The sequence below is a fragment of the Oncorhynchus mykiss genome, chromosome 26 (assembly GCF_057628025.1).
Source record: "Oncorhynchus mykiss isolate SJ-2025 chromosome 26, ASM5762802v1, whole genome shotgun sequence".
NCBI classification, from domain to species: domain Eukaryota; kingdom Metazoa; phylum Chordata; class Actinopteri; order Salmoniformes; family Salmonidae; genus Oncorhynchus; species Oncorhynchus mykiss.
Genome location: NC_143047.1, coordinates 23,614,604 through 23,630,782, shown reverse-complemented (window position 1 = coordinate 23,630,782; position 16,179 = coordinate 23,614,604). Strand labels below are relative to the sequence as shown.

At 40.9% G+C, this 16,179-nt stretch overlaps 1 protein-coding gene across 3 annotated transcripts in view; it reads left to right on the top strand.

The window, feature by feature from the left end:
- The window catches only part of mettl15 (methyltransferase 15, mitochondrial 12S rRNA N4-cytidine), a 57,437-nt gene that overhangs the window by 476 nt on the left and 40,782 nt on the right, over positions 1–16,179 (top strand). For all 3 annotated transcript variants that reach the window (XM_021586435.3, XM_021586434.3, XM_036963295.2), the window contains exon 2: positions 266–514. In XM_021586435.3, coding sequence (XP_021442110.2) covers positions 269–514 — 246 coding nt within the window. In that variant the 5' untranslated portion in view covers positions 266–268. The remainder of the gene's footprint in view (positions 1–265; positions 515–16,179) is intronic.

The following is a 16,179-nucleotide window of genomic DNA, read 5'->3' as shown; positions in this document are numbered from 1 at the left end:
TTTGGTTTACTGTGTAGTTGGCTAAGTAGCTAGCTATTTACTGTAGCTGGATAACTAGATAGAAATAACGGATCAATGCTTTATATTTTCCGATACCTAGCTAGCTTAGGTAGAAATGTTAGCTACATATTGTAGCTCTCTAATACCATTCTTTATGACTTCCATTTATTGCATTAGCCACTAGCTAGAATATTATCTTACAAAGTTGCTGTGTGTTTGTCATGTCACTTTCATCATATGTCTGTCCCCTCCCAATTCTCTTCAGACCATGGCATGCCAGCATGTGTTTGCTTGTCCCACCTTGAGATCATCATGGAGAGTGGCTCTTGATGCTGCTTGTAGAGTCAGCCAGCCATGGAAGGGGAGTAGGTTGTCCTACTCTGGCTTTGCTCCCATGGAGCCTGGTCACCAGGACAGACGTAAAGATGACTCCACCATCTTGGCTGAACAGACACTGCACACACCTGTCATGCTTAAAGAAGTGCTCCGATGTTTAGATATTCAACCTGGCCAGGTAAGTCTTCTCTAATACGCTGTAAGTGTGTGTCAACCCACCTTCTCTTAGTGAGCCCTTGATGGTTAAATATTCTATGGAACAGAAGGTAAGGCTTGTTGTGCATTTTGCCTGTTTTACCCCAATGAAGAATCATATGGAAATCGGCTTTCTTTGAAAGATGGTTCGTAGCCTAACTTCGCTTCTCAGGTCATAAGATGAGCTACTTCTCTTGAGAGGGCACATTAAGTCACCAGGATCCCACTACCTTGGCTTTCCCTTACATACTACCAGGACAGATGGGCATGAGTCAAAGGCCTTCTGTTTCTGGTGGGCAGTGCTGATGAAGACTTTATGGGCCCCCTGGGTGGCCGAGAGATGCTGCACGGACAGGGCAGGTGGGGGCCATGGGTCAACATCTTAGTCAGGCATTGTGCCACCGTAAAGCTGTTGGCAGGACATAGAGTGCTGTCTGCAACACTCCTGCCTGAACTTTAGCGCCTCTTACTGTAACTCCTTCAATGTCCGCCCATTGACCAACTGTCCCAATAAAGCTTGCCAAGAGCTTGCCATTAAAAACAAGTGTTACATGGATTTTTTAAATGTAATTCTAGTCACTGCACATTGACAGGCCCTATCTAGGGTGTAGCCTAGTTGCATATATATTACGGTATTGCTTGATACAGTTTGTGCTTCAACCCCAAATGCTGAAATAAAACATATTAAAAGCTGGAAGACCGGCAACGTAGAACAGTAATTAAAAGCTGTAATACTTTACATTAAAGCAGCAATCTGCTGTTTAAACAATAATACAGTCCACCCTGCCACTGTTTTGGTAAAATGCTGAGGGATGGGGTTTGAGAAATGTAACCACTTTCATATTCATAGACAGAGCTATGTATGGACTGACTATCCACAATGTTTTATAATTACAAACAAGTTTAGCCAATATTTTGGTTTCTGATGGGGTACGACAGTTGAACTAAGCTCTTAAGGAATGTATAAGGTATTCTTCAAGAATCAGTGGGTATACATAATTCATTTAGAAGTCCATGTGGGATGTGGTAGTCACAGATTGCCCCTTTAAGTTGTGCTTACTTGTGTATGATGCTGTAATTACACTCGTAGCAACATTGTCAAACCAGCATTCCAGTATATACACATTGGCATACTCAGTCCCCTCCCCCTTACTCAAATACATTAGCAGAATGTTTTGGGTACTGCACACCCATCTTACCTTCTTCAACTTTCAGACTGAGACACTTGTGTGTGCAGGAAGTAGGCTAGCTGTGTAAATAGAAACTACATAAACACTAAGCCTACTTTGGCATGTTTGATTGAATCCAGCTCTTACTGTAATTTCTCTTTGATGGAGAATTCAAATGCATCATGTTCAGACTGCTTGCTGAAACATTGCAATGACAATGGCAACTATTTATAAACTGTAATATAAGGTCTCACAAACATGCGCCTAATAAATCAAATGTTTTTTCATTCATGTGGTCTATTAGGCTATATGTAATAGCAGCCTTGGTCAATGTATACATGTAAATAAACAGCTACCAGCACATGTAAACACTGAAGCAGTCTTACAGTAGAAATTCTTATGGTAGAGATTCTCCATGTGAAATCCTCCACCATTTCTGTCAATGAACCAGTCAGGCAATCAGGTGTCTGCACTCTGTTTTCATCAGCTGTCCCGTAGAGCAGCTAGGTAGTGTAATCACAGACCCTGTTTGTTTAAGTGAGGGTTTCACTGACAAGTCAATGACTGGGAGGAAACCCACGCTCCATGTTAGCCAAATACTCACTTAAATCACTGAACTGAGTCAGATTAATATTTTGATCTGCTATTGTAAAGCAATCAACCCTGCGTAGTTGCTCCTGTCAGGCTAAGCATAGTGTGTATGAATGGAGCACTTAGGGAGATGATGGGTATTTGAGAGCAAATGCTGTAATTACACCAAAGTGGGTAAATGGCAATGCAGCCTTTCATGCCCTGCCGCCTCCCACGCATGAAGTCCAGCGCAGATATCTACACAGGTGGACTGTGATATTTCCCCACATTTCTCTCACACTGTCAGGGCTAGTAGTGATGCACATGCACAGCCCTTAAAATAACAAGTGATTGTACTACTTACAGACATGACAATAAGGTTGTGGGCTTAGGTCTTAATTGTGCTGATCAGTCTAGAGATAGTTGATAAGTCTAGAGATGGACCTTGTAAAACCTTTTTATACTCCAGAAATGAGCTTTATCTCAAGCAGCCACAGTGTTGCTCTCCTGCTGGCCTTCCTTCCCTGCCCATCAACCATAAATTACCCAAACTAGATTGGCCTCATTAACCACCAAATTAGCTCTCAAAAGATTACAGTTTGTACAATTTATTTTTCTATTCACCTTGAACGTGAATGCGCTTAGCCAGCCGGATAACCATTTTAACCTAATTTTCTTCACCATCTTGATGCAATTTTAGCATTTGGCTAATTGAATAATGGTCAGTGTGAGGCCTAAAGGTAAACCGTGATGTGGGAGACGGCGGCCTGGGGCTTGGAGAAGGATATCCTTTCTCAGGGCAGAATCAGGCTTTTCCTGACCTGGAGGTTATTACTTTACTCAAGACAGGAGGAGCTGGAGGATAGGGTATTTTATTTACATGGAGGAACAGGATTTCTGTCTGCTTATTGCTATGAAAATGACTCCAATAAATCCAATTGAATCAAAGTAAGAAGGTGTCAGAAGATGACTAACACTAACAAAGTGCCACTAAGATTTTGAAATGGATGAATAGGATGGCCATATTTTAAAAGTCCCCTACTCTGTCACTCCTTTTGATACTTGCAAGTCATTAGTTTAATGACTGATCATAATACACTAGAGAAGGTAGTGTCAGTCAGCATCACCACATAATGTCAGGGCTGCCCCGTCAGCTAGGAACATACAGAGAGTATCTCTGTGTTCCTAGCCCATCCGTCAGTAATCATAAATCACTGGTACACCCTGGCTGATGATACAATTCAGCTTTTTTACTCGGGCTAAGTTAATAGCCTTGATGAAACCCCCTGCATCATCCCTGACACTCCCTTTGTTGTAACCTAATTGTTTGAATGAAACAATGAAGAAAACTGTCTTGCACAAGTGTTCTCTGCAAGTGTAGAACATAGCTTTTATACAATATTTAAAAAGAAAGAATAAGTTTGAACTTTTCTCAGCAAGTTGAACCATTTATACAGCCCCCATTCACGACCTCCCCAATCACTCTAAGGAAAAGAGACATCTTTTCAAAATGTATGGACTAAAAGCCTGTCGCCCAGCCCCGGAACTCAATATTGTTGAGTGTTTTGTCTTTGTCAGGTCCACCCACGACCACTGCAATAGATTTTCTCCTCCAGCATCCCTCATTACAAGCCCACAGATGATAGTGGGTGAGTGTTTCTCCGTATGTGTGGTCCCCCCTCACTTTCACACGCCCACTCACAGATGACATCCCGGTGGCTCCACGTGCAGGAAGTGATTTCTTTGTTTTTATGCTGTCAGGAATCCCCCGTCTTGTTGTTGTGGCTCTCGTCCCCTCCTTACCTCGGTGGTTTCACCTTACCCTGGTGCCAGGATTGGGGACCTCCGCCAGGGCAGATTAATGAGCCGTCAACTGGGTGTCCAGGGAAAGATTCACTACTGCTTTAGCAGGGAAAACGAGGTGGCCACTGCAGTCTCACCACACTCCCCCTTGTGGAATTAAAATGGCCTCCCGTGTTACACCTTCTCCTTACCTGAATTTAAATACATAACAAGTACAATGTCCTTTTACAAGAGTGTTTTAGTTCCAATGATATTTGTTAGACAAATAACAAAATGACTTTTAGGAAATCAAAGCACCTTTATACTTTCTGCTGTCTGTAAAACAGGGAGACAGGAAAGTGTATGTGCTGAACTGCAGAGATTCAACTTACTCAGCATAAATAGTTTTTAAAAATGTATAGTTCAATCTGTTAAATAAAAAAATAAATAAGTGAAGAAATGGATGACCTAACTGGCTCTTATCCAGAGACTTTTGCAACTGTTTGTGGTTGCCTATGCATTTACATAAATAGCTCCATTTACATAAAGGCTACCGCTGCTAAATCGTTGCCTCCACTCCAAAAAATATGATAAGACATACATATTTGTTTACATGTTTCAGTGTAAACTTAAACGACTAAACCATATATAAAGTATGTAGAAAAGATAACGGCGCTATACAGTGGGGCAAAAAAGTATTTAGTCAGCCACCAATTGTGCAAGTTCTCCCACTTAAAAAGATGAGAGAGGCCTGTAATTTTCATCATAGGTACACTTCAACTATGACAGACAAAATGAGAGAAAAAAATCCAGAAAATCACATTTGTAGGATTTTTAATGAATTTATTTGCAAATTATGGTGGAGAATCATGTAGAATCAAAAAATGTCATGGCATGAGGCCCACATTGATTTTGTTATAATGTTTGAGTCACTCAGATGGCTTATGCTGTGTACTCATGCTATGGCAAGATATGTAAAATTGCAGGAAACTAGATTTAAAACTGACTTTGAAAAACATCCTAGGGAAAAATAGAAAACCATGCCAATGACAGTTTTGGAAGTGGGTCATTTCATGACACGACACCTACCATCTTGGATTGTTCTGAAATAGTTTCCGTAGTTAGAAACAGATAATACATTCCTGCAACATTATTTTGTTGAAATATAATTTCATCTCTGATAAATTAAGCTAATTAAATTGCTCCCAAATTGGCAATTTTTCATTTATAGGATTCATATACTATTCAATAACTATCTAACATCTGATTTGAACCAAACTTTTTTCTAACAGGGAGTAAGACATGAGGAATCCAAATAAATAGTCAAAAGCCACCCACGGACCCCTTGCACCCCACGCCAATCCCACCCTAACAACCAGTATACAGAATCTTATTAGTTTCTAACAACAGAAACTATTTCAGAACAATCTGAGATGTTGGGAGTCGAAATCTTCTTTCTTGTGCTTTTTGAAGTAGAAGGACCTCAATATTAGGAACACCTTTCCCTTAGAACAGCCTCAATTTGTTAATGTTTTGTACAAGGTGTCAAAAGCGTTCCAATGCTTCCCATAGACAAAGGATGTCCTTTGGGTGGTGGACCATTCTTGACACACCGGAAACTGAGTGTGAAAAATCCAGCAGCGTTGCAGTTCTTGACACAAACCAATGCGCCTGGCATCTACTACCATACCCCGTTCAAAAGTACTTCCATATTTTGTCTTGCTCATTCACCCTCTCTATGGCGCACACACCCAATCCATCTCTCAATTATCTCAAGGATTAAAAATCATTCTTTAACCTGTCTCCTCCCCTTCATCTACACCGATTGAAGTGGATTTAACAGGTGACATCAATAAGGGATCATAGCTTTCAGCTGGATTCCCCTGATCAGTTAGTCGATGTCATGGAAAGAGCAGGTGTTCATAATGTTTTGCACACTCTGTGTATGTACAAGAGCAGGGGGTTAACTGTCCCCCAAGGGTAAAATTGGGGCCCCCTGTGGGCCACGGCCAATGTTTTTTTTTTCTCACTCCTCCATTGTTTTTCGGAGCACAGTGTAGTGAAAGAGGAGGCTGGTGAATAATTTATCCTTGTAATTAAACACTCCAGCTAGGGACGCCGGGGCTGATTGACGGCCAGATATTAAGCCCTTGTCTCGTAAGGTTGCAAGTTTAGTCTGAGGTTATCAGTGGCCAGCAGAGTCTCTCTCCCTCCCTGGCTCATTACTTTCATGAGTAGACCATTTCATAGTGGTGATGGGGGCGTGGTGTGAAAGAGAGTCTGGGACTTCATTAGTGAAATGGGGTGCCTGAGTCTATAGAGCAGCAGGTGGTTCAGCATTGCTGAGCAGACAACCCCCTTGTGGGTGCTCCACCGGACTGTCATGTTGAGCTACTTTAACCCTTTCATCTTACAGTCTGTGGCTCTAGTTTCTTTTAAATACATGTACATCAATGTACTCTACATGCAAACTATTAGTGGCACAAGTCCATAATGTGTGAATATAGCCGTTTTTATCGTATCACACCCAAACGTATCCTTGTGCCAGTTTGTTTAGTTGCTTACATTACACATGAGAACATTACTGTGTGCAGAATTTGCTTGTTTTGTCAACAGGTTCCATGAATTTTACTTCAGTTATTGATATCTTGAGATCAAAATGAACAGTTGAATATCTGCCTCGATGGTTACCCATGTTGTCAATAATGAGGATGATATTTATACTAATGATAAAAATGGCAGGAGAGAGAGCATAAGGAACAGAATAGAGAGGAGGCTGCCTGTAGAAGGATCTCAGAAAGCTGCACCTGAAATCCAGTTTTAATAACTATTATTTGCGTACTTGCTCACAGTCATACAATACTGCTGAAAGTGGGAAAAATAAACAAAGCAAAGCCTTTCCAAGACACGAGAGCAATGTTATTACGGAGGGTTTTATTACAATATTTACATTTGCGCCTGGTGTGTGAGCGTGGGTATGCTAATCAGATGTATGCCCCGTGGACAGCTGGATTGAGATGATGACTCATCCCTGCAACATGTCCTTGATTGGGGTTTGAATGAGGGCTCAAAAACTGCATTATTTGAATGAGGATTTCTCTTAAATGTATTACAGTAGATCTCCATAATGAAACCGTTTCCTGAAAAAGTACATCTCCAGCTATGTTTGTGAATTTAATGTTATCATTATGTCCACTAATATTTCCTTTATTAGTTATTATTATCTTTGGGGTGAGGGGGAGTATGGGGTTCAGTGTTCCCCTATATTTATTTAGCAGTGGTGCACGATCGCTGCCAAATCATTGCCCAACTGCGCATTAAAAAACATATATAAATCTATTTATTATAATAAAAAAATTCTGCCGAGATGTGCTTTTAAGATCAGATTGACAAGTTATAAGAAGTTACATATCTTCCTCATATTCTCATCAGAACCTTCAATGTTTCTCAGATGATCTGATGCTAGCTAGCTTGTAATCCTGGAAGTGTAGCCAACCCATAGAGATGGATAGAGGACTCTAGTACCCAAAAGCATGTTTTAGATTAGGCAGTGCCATTGAGGACTTTCACTATTCTGAAGTAGTCAATTGGTTGGGACTTCCTATGGGTTAAGGAAGGATCACATAATTCCATCCAGGTCACCAGGAGTGATCAGCCAATGAATTATACACGTGAGCAAACATTCCATAACTGCAGGTGGCAGTAAATTGCCAACCTTGGCTTCATACCTGTACAAATAACACACTGCAGGTGGCCGTATGGACCCTTTCAGTTGGTTTACCAACTCATAAAGTAGTAGTAGAAGAAGAAAATGTACTACTTCAAAATGGTGATGGCCTCAATTCATCTGACCATGCTCTCACAGATGCCATAATGGGACATATACAATGTTTCGTCCTCTATCTATCTCTGAGCCATCCCTATGAATAGATGTATGTATCACTTGTTAGCTAGGATACAGTAAAGTTACGGCAGATGAATTATTTTTGGGGTTAATATTAGGGATGTAACTATTTACCGATACGCATCGGTCCCCAATTCAAATGTTTAAGATAGAAGTGCATCGGTCTGCGGACCCCAAACCGATCCAAATGTAGCATGCATCAGTCAGACTATCTATTTAAATTGCCGAATTGTCGGTTCACAAAAATAGTTTCTTTCTACCTTCCGAAATACCTCTCATCTTTTGTGATAACTGATGCGTCTACTTCAGTGTCGAACTGCATGTAACTGTCATTGAGCTACAAGTATTTTTGCATGCCCAACAACCCCAGGCAATATCAGTAACAGAGACACAACTTTCATCTGGCTATACCTGCTGAACGGGGCTTACAATAGACTTTATTTGGATTGTTCAGGTTTTGCTTTAAACAATCAGTGTATATATTAATTTTAACTAATGGGAAACAGCCTCAGATTTAATTGAAGTGCAGTTGTTAGCCCATCACCTGATTTGACAAGTCCTCAAAGTATGTACCCCTATTTATTTATTTATTGTTGCAAGTATGCTCATGCCACCATGGATCCCCCCTAGTGGTTTTGTGTTTATTTTTGACAGCCGGGGGGGGGGGGGGGGGGGGGGGCAGCTAACAATGCATCGATCCAATAAATGCATTCATGAGTAATGGGGCCTGTGTATAGTGCATACACAGGTCATAGAGGTTTGGTAGGCATATGGAACAATTTTAGTGCTTTGTAATACAGCGCTGGAAATTAAACTAGCTCTCTTGTCTGAGGCAAGTTCAGAGGGGGCGAGTTGAAAAGCCTGTCATTTTGTCTTGTTTCGTTTTGTGACCCTCCCTAACACTGCTGTCATTTTCCTATCATACAGGACATGTCAAACATTGTGGCACTGTAATCATCATTGGTTATTGATGTACAATTCAACATTTTAAACTCATCACTGATGTAAAACATTTCCTGAATTTGACAGCAAATCCAGTTTAACTGATTGTTGACTGATTGTTGACATCATTTTGGCATGACCTTCAGTCTACAGTGTTATGTATAGCATACTTTAGACCAGACTGACTTTGTCTCATTTACACAGGTAGCCCAATTCAAATATTTTATTTTGTTCCTTTGACCAATCACATCAGATTTTTTCACAGCAGATCCTTTTCAGAGCTGATTTGATTGGTTCAAAGACCAATTTAGTGAAACAAAATATCACAATTGAGCTACCTGTCTAAATGCAGCCCATGCCATCTAAATCAGTGTTTGCCAACTCTGGTCTTCAAGCACCCCAACAGTACACATTTTTGTTTTAGCCCGGACAAACGCACCTCTTTCAGCTCATCTGGGGCTTGATGATTAGTTGACCAGTTGTATCGGTGTGCTTGTCCAGGGCTACAATAAAAATGTGTTGTGTTATGGGTACTGGAGGACTGGAGTTGGGAAACACTTCTCTACGTGAATGTCTATTGAGTTAATGGATAGTACTTGAATGATGGTTGAGTGTTTGATAAACATACATCACTTTTGCCTATTTATCAGAAGTTTCCTGTACTTGTGTCTTGTTAGTTCTCTAAGCATCAGCCATCAGCAGCCACACAGCTTACTATCTCATGGGAATTAACTAATTGATTAATTGAATACATGACTAATTTATTTATGTAAAATATAGCTAAAAATAGGGTCCGGGAAATATAAGGAATCACTCCACTGTTAGTGATTTAAGATTTTTTTTTAACATTTCATGATGATCAGGGAGACCATTTCCTGAGAGAAAAGACTTAGCAATGTTAAAAAGTACTGATGAAGGTGAATTTTTATAAACATTAATGTTTCACATTCAATAAAACCCCTGAAAAGATTATAGCAGGGATTTGGTCAATCTGCATTGGGCTTTAATATACCAATATGTTAACAATGTTTTATCTGCAATACAAACACAATTTTTCTGATACAAATTCAATATCAAGTAGGAGCTCAATCCAAGGCTTTTAAACCTCATGGCCACACAACGATACAGTATTTATACTAACGGCAACAATTTCATATGTTGAATTTATCTAAGAACTCATAAGGTCATATGCATTCACTATGCACATGATTGTGTAAAGTTACATAATGGTTTTCCAGTGCTGTAAATGTTCTACACTGAGCCCATTGAAAGTAGGATTATACTGCGGTGTTGGTTCCTGCTCAGGCTGCTTAGTGGCCCAGGGTTCAGGTGGGGTAGGATGCATTACTCCTTGTGGTGCTGAATTACACCTGCAACTAGTCAGCTGTGGAAAAAAAATCAAATATATATATATATTCTCACCCTGGCAAAACCAGAATGAAAGGATATGTGGTTAAGCAGTCTTCACCAGCAGATGTTAGTCCTTATAAATGATGTCCCACAAACCCAAATGGTTGCGTCATGAAAGATGTGAGATTTGATATGCAGATATAGCTGCAAGGGGCCACCAAAACTAAATCTAGGACTGCCAAAGCCAAAGTAGAACATGTTGGGTTTCCAACATTGTAAATGTTCAATGCTCAAAGTGACAAACGAGTAATCTCTCAGTTAGCATATATTGTTGTCTAACAGAAATTGGGGCAACCAGACTAGTACCAGTTATGAATGGTGTACTCTACACACATATTGCCTTAGCTTGTACGAAACAGGCTCATAGAGCTCCCTGTATGCACTGTGATTGTTGCTTATTGTTAGTTGGGTAGGTCATCTGTTTGCATTGTATCTGTGTCATAGTACAAGCACACTCAATGCAGCTCAAACAGCCCCAGAATAAACACTGGGCTAGTGAAGGGAAGTGAAGTGCCACATATTTGGCTTGCAGGTAGGGTTGAGTTGGCTCTGTCATTCCCAGGATGATGCTGCTGTTATTGTTATTGGGGAAACATTGGTATGGGGTAGTGAAGGGTAGTCTGATTTCATGCATAGTCACTTTATCCCTACCTACATGTACAAATGACCTTGATTACCTGTACCCCCCGCACATTGACTCAGTACCGGTACCCCCTGTATATAGCCTCATTATTATTTTATTGTTACTTTTTATTACATTTTTTACTTGAGTTTATTTAGTAAATATTTTCTTAACTCTATGTCTTGAACTGCATTATTGGTTAAGGTTGTAAGTAAGCATTTCACGGTAAGGTTTTTGTAGTGTATTCTGAGCATGTGAAAAATAACATTTGATTTGATGTGCCTGCTAGCTAAGTATTAGAAATCTACATTTGTACTATAATTGTAATATGGTTTGATATGTTTTGACAACTTCAAGTCTGTTTCAAAGGAAGTTCATATTCAAACATGCCTGTAAGCTGGAATACCCAGAATCTGTCACAATAATATTTTCTGAGACGTTTTTGTATTTTTAGTTGTCCGATAACCCTTAAAGCACTAGCCTTGAAGGGAGGCAGGTAGTGTAGCGGTTAAGGCCAGTAACCAACTGCTCCCCGGGCGCCAATGACGTCAATTAAGGCATCCTCCTCCTCCTCTCTGATTCAAAGGGGTTGGGTTTAATGTGAAAGACACATGCCGGTTGAATGCATTCGGTTGTGCAACTGACTAGGTATCCCCCTTTCTGTTTCCTTAATTGGAGCTAGACCAATTCACTGCTCCCACACAAACAAACAAATAAGAGCCTTGGAGGGGAAGACCAGGTATCTGAACACATGCACTCTCCCCCACTGTTCAACTCCTACCCTGTGCACATAGCTTAGACCTAAACCTGCTTCTTGATTGGGTCTTGAACAGTTTCTCCCTTAATAATACGGATACTAAGTAGTATAATCTTGATGATAAGTTGCCTACTTTTTTCAGATTTATTTTTCACATTTTCATTCATACCTTTACACCGTGTCTTCTATTTTTATGGCAGCATAGGCATATATTTTGTTTGTAATTTATCAAACTCCGATATAAACAGCCTCATTAATATTTGTTTACTAATGAGATTACTCAGCTTTTCCAATGGTTTTCTTTGGTACAACTTTTGAAAGCGTATTTAGTACACCTAGACTACAGCTTGTTTTCCTTGCAAAGTAATTATACTACAGTTATATTGGGGTTAGTGCTTGCTCCAGAAACTATACTGAACAAAAATATAAATGCAACATGTTAACTGTTGTTCCCATGTTTCATGAGCTGAAATAAGTTCCCAGACATTTTCCAGACGCCCAAAAAGCTTATTTCAAATCTAATCAAAGTTTATTTGTCACGTGCTCCGAATACAACAGGTATTCTTACAGTGAAATGCTTTCTTACAAGCCCTAACCAACAGTGCAATTTTTAAGTTAAAAAATAGGTATTAGGCCTCCCGGGTGGCGCAGTGGTTAAGGGCACTGTACTGCAGCGCCAGCTGTGCCATCAGAGTCCCTGGGTTCGCGCCCAGGCTCTGTCGTAACCGGCCGCGACCGGGAGGTCCATGGGGCGACGCACAATTGGCCTAGCGTCGCCCGGGTTAGGGAGGGCTTGGTCGGTAGGGGTGTCCTTGTCTCATCGCGCACCAGCGACTCCTGTGGCGGGCTGGGCGCAGTGTGCGCTAACCAAGGTGGCCAGGTGCACGGTGTTTCCTCCGGCGCATTGGTGCGGCTGGCTTCCGGGTTGGATGCGTGCTGTGTTAAGAAGCAGTGCGGCTTGGTTGGGTTGTGTATCGGAGGACGCATGACTTTCAACCTTCGTCTCTCCCGAGCCTGTACGGGAGTTGTAGCGATGAGACAAGATAGTAGCTACTACAACAATTGGATACTACGAAAAAGGGGTCAAATTAAAAAACAAAACAAAAAAAAACAAAAAAATAGGTATTAGATAAGTAAAGAAATACAAAATAAAAAGAAAACAGTGAAAACAACAGTAGCAAGGCTATATACAGGTGGCACTGGTACAGAGTTAATATGTACAGGTAGGTAGGTATAAACAGAGAGTAGCAGCAGCGTAAAAGAGGAGGTTGGCAGGTGGGGGGTGGCGGGACACAATGCGATAAGTCCAGATAGCCAATGAGCGGGGGCACCGGTTAGTCGGGCTAATTGAGGTAATATGTACGTGAATGTATAGTTAAAGTGACTATGCGTAGATGGTAAACAGAGAGCAGCAGCAGCGTAAAATTCTTTGCACAAATTGGTTTACATGCTCCCTGTTAGTGAGCATTTCTCCTTTGCCAAAATAATCCATTCACCTGACCGGTTTAGCATATCAGCTGATTAAAACAGCATGATCATTACACAGCTGCACCTTGTGCAGGGGACAATAAAATGCCACTCTAAAATGTGCAGTTTTGTCACACAACACAATGCCACAGATGTCTCAGGTTTTGAGGGAGCATGCAATTGGTATGCTGACTGCAGGAATGTCCACTAGAACTGTTGCCAGAGACTTTTATGTTAATTTCTCAACCATAACCTGCCTCCAAAGTCGGTTTAGAGAATTTGGCAGTCTGTCCAACCGGCCTCACAACCACAGACCACTGGTATGGCGTTGTGTGGGCGAGCGGTTTGCTGATGTCAATGTTGTGAACAGAGTGCTCCATGGTGGTGGTGGGGTTATGGTATGGGCAGGCATAAACTACAGACAATGAACGCAATTGCATTTTATCTATGACAATTTGAACGCACAGAGATACCGCAATGATATCCTGAGGCCCATTTCCAGCCCATTAATCCTCCGCCATCACCATGTTTCAGTATGATATTGCACGGCTCCATGTCGCAAGGATGTGTACACAATTTCTGGAAGCTGAAAGTGTCCCAGCTCTTCCATGGCCTGCATACTCACCAGACATGTCACACATTGAGCATGTTTGGGGTGTACTGGATCGACATGTACGACAGCATGTTCCAGTTCCTGCCAATATCCAGAAACTTTAAACAGCCGTTGAAGTGAGTGGGACAACGCAGGTATCTGTGAGCAATCTGTATTCCAAGTAATGTGAAATCCATAGATGAGGGCCTAATTCATTTATTTTGATTTGACTGATTTCCTTATATAAACTGTAACTCAGTAAAATCTTTGAAGTTGTTGTTTGTTGCGTTTTTATTTTATTTTTCAGTGTAAGTGCGCTGATAAATTGTCAAGCTCAACTGCACATCTATTGTTCAAAGGAGCTTCACTACGAAGGCTGTTTACTGTGGATCAATGCTTGCTTTGTGGCTTTAACAGATCAGGCCCACAACACTCTTTTCCGTCCTACTCCTCATCCTTGATTATTCTGCCCAGTCCCATAGCACGTCCAGGAATGCCAACCTCTGCATATTATTGCCAACATTGAATTATGTGTCATTTACAGCTGTACCATACAAAACATATAAAATGCAAAACAAAGATAATATATTAAAATCTGAGGAAGTGTTGGTGCTTAAATGACTTTCAGGGGTTTCTAAGGCTTAAAAAGTGAAAATTCTCTTGTATTTCAATAGTGTCTGAGAGGTTGAACTAGAAAAGCTGTGCACTTAGTAGGCTACACACCACCCCCTTTCTAACAGCTAGATGTATACAAAATAGCTAGCTTTGGACTGATGATAATTCCTGTCTTCAAACTGCCTGGGGCATCCACTTTATCAGGAAATCTTTAAACCGTTGCAGTACATGATGAAGGATGGCACAGTCTCTCAACCCACCCAACACTCCCTGCCCCCAATTCTATTTCTTTCATCGGTTATTGTGAAAGCAGCCTTCAACTACCAGAAGCATCTCTTCATATGCCTCTAGATTTTTTCTTCTTCTTTGAGTACTCTTTCACTGGGAGGTCTTCATTTAGCTTGATGCCACACTTGACACATACTAATGGACATGACCCTGTTCTTCTTTTGTCTTCCTTTAGTACCATGAAATTCACCTTCGGGAGGGAAGCCATTTCTCCTTCTGCTTCTTTACATTTTGTGAATATACAGGAGTTAGATGATTCTACCCCTGAACCCCCTCCTTTCAATTTGGTTTAATTTGGGCTAAAAATAGTTTGCATTGTTTCCTTTGCACGCCGTGTTGACAATACTGTTACACTCTCTCATCCATTTGACAAAGTGGAGTCTTTTAAAATGGGCACCAACTGACCGCATAGTCATTTTGAAAGGATCCGCTGTATCATGTTAGACCCTGTTTTTGTTTTGTTCTTGTTGAAATGAATTAAGAAGAGCTTTTTGGCATTGCCATTTCTTTTAAATCCTTCCCCTCATCCCCCAACCTCTGGAGCTTTTCTCATCTCGATAGTGGGAAGAAATATTTCAAATGAATGGCAATCAAAATATTTTGGTGCAATATTAAGCTACGCCTCTAGTTCAAGCTTTCTAATATTTGTTTTGTTATTCTCAGTTCCACCCCCTCCCAGAGACAGCAGGCATGACTAACATCCTTTCTGTACCTCAAAGCTATGGCTTGGATTCAGCCTACCCATCAAATTTCACTCCCGTTAGACTTTCTTTTTTTTTCTTCAAATCAACACTTCCTTCAGTCGAGTGATGTCTGCGTACATCTGTCAACACTTCCTTCAGTCGAGTGATGTCTGCGTACATCTGTCAACACTTTTTCACAAGCCTTTTTATTTTAAATGGTTTATCTTAAATGTTTTTTCTATCTGCATATTATTTGATGGTGATGATATAAATGAGTAAGTCCAAATTTATTTGGAAATAAGAGGTGCTGGTGAATAACTAACCTACAGGGCAAAATCTGTCTAGAATTCTGGGTATGGGGTGATGACTCATGCACACACTTAGAAGAGTTTGTTCCTTCTCCTTAACCTGGAACATTCAAATAACTCATTACCTGCTGCCATTCATTGCCTCCAGACTAGATTGCCACCATATTGGACTTTTACCTGTGAAACATTTTGGCTTGTATTTGACAGAGGAAAAAAGTACTCTTCACATCAGATACAGCTCAGACATTTGTCTAGCAATGTATTTTGCTGACAAGTTCAGTATGTGATTCATTGCAGTCTATTTTAACGGTAGAATTAAGGGCTTCATATACAGGCTCCTCCTTACTTTTCCATCCACCACTGTATCTGTTAAGGCAGTCTCAGGGCACCTACCGTGGGAGGCAGGGTTGACAGGGGCTTTATGAAGAGGAGGCTCGGACAGGAGTTGTCGATGGCATTTGTAACATCTAGAAACATCTTTGGGGGCGTTGATGGAGCGAGAAGATTTATCTCCCAATTCCCTCTGTCCTCCTCCACTC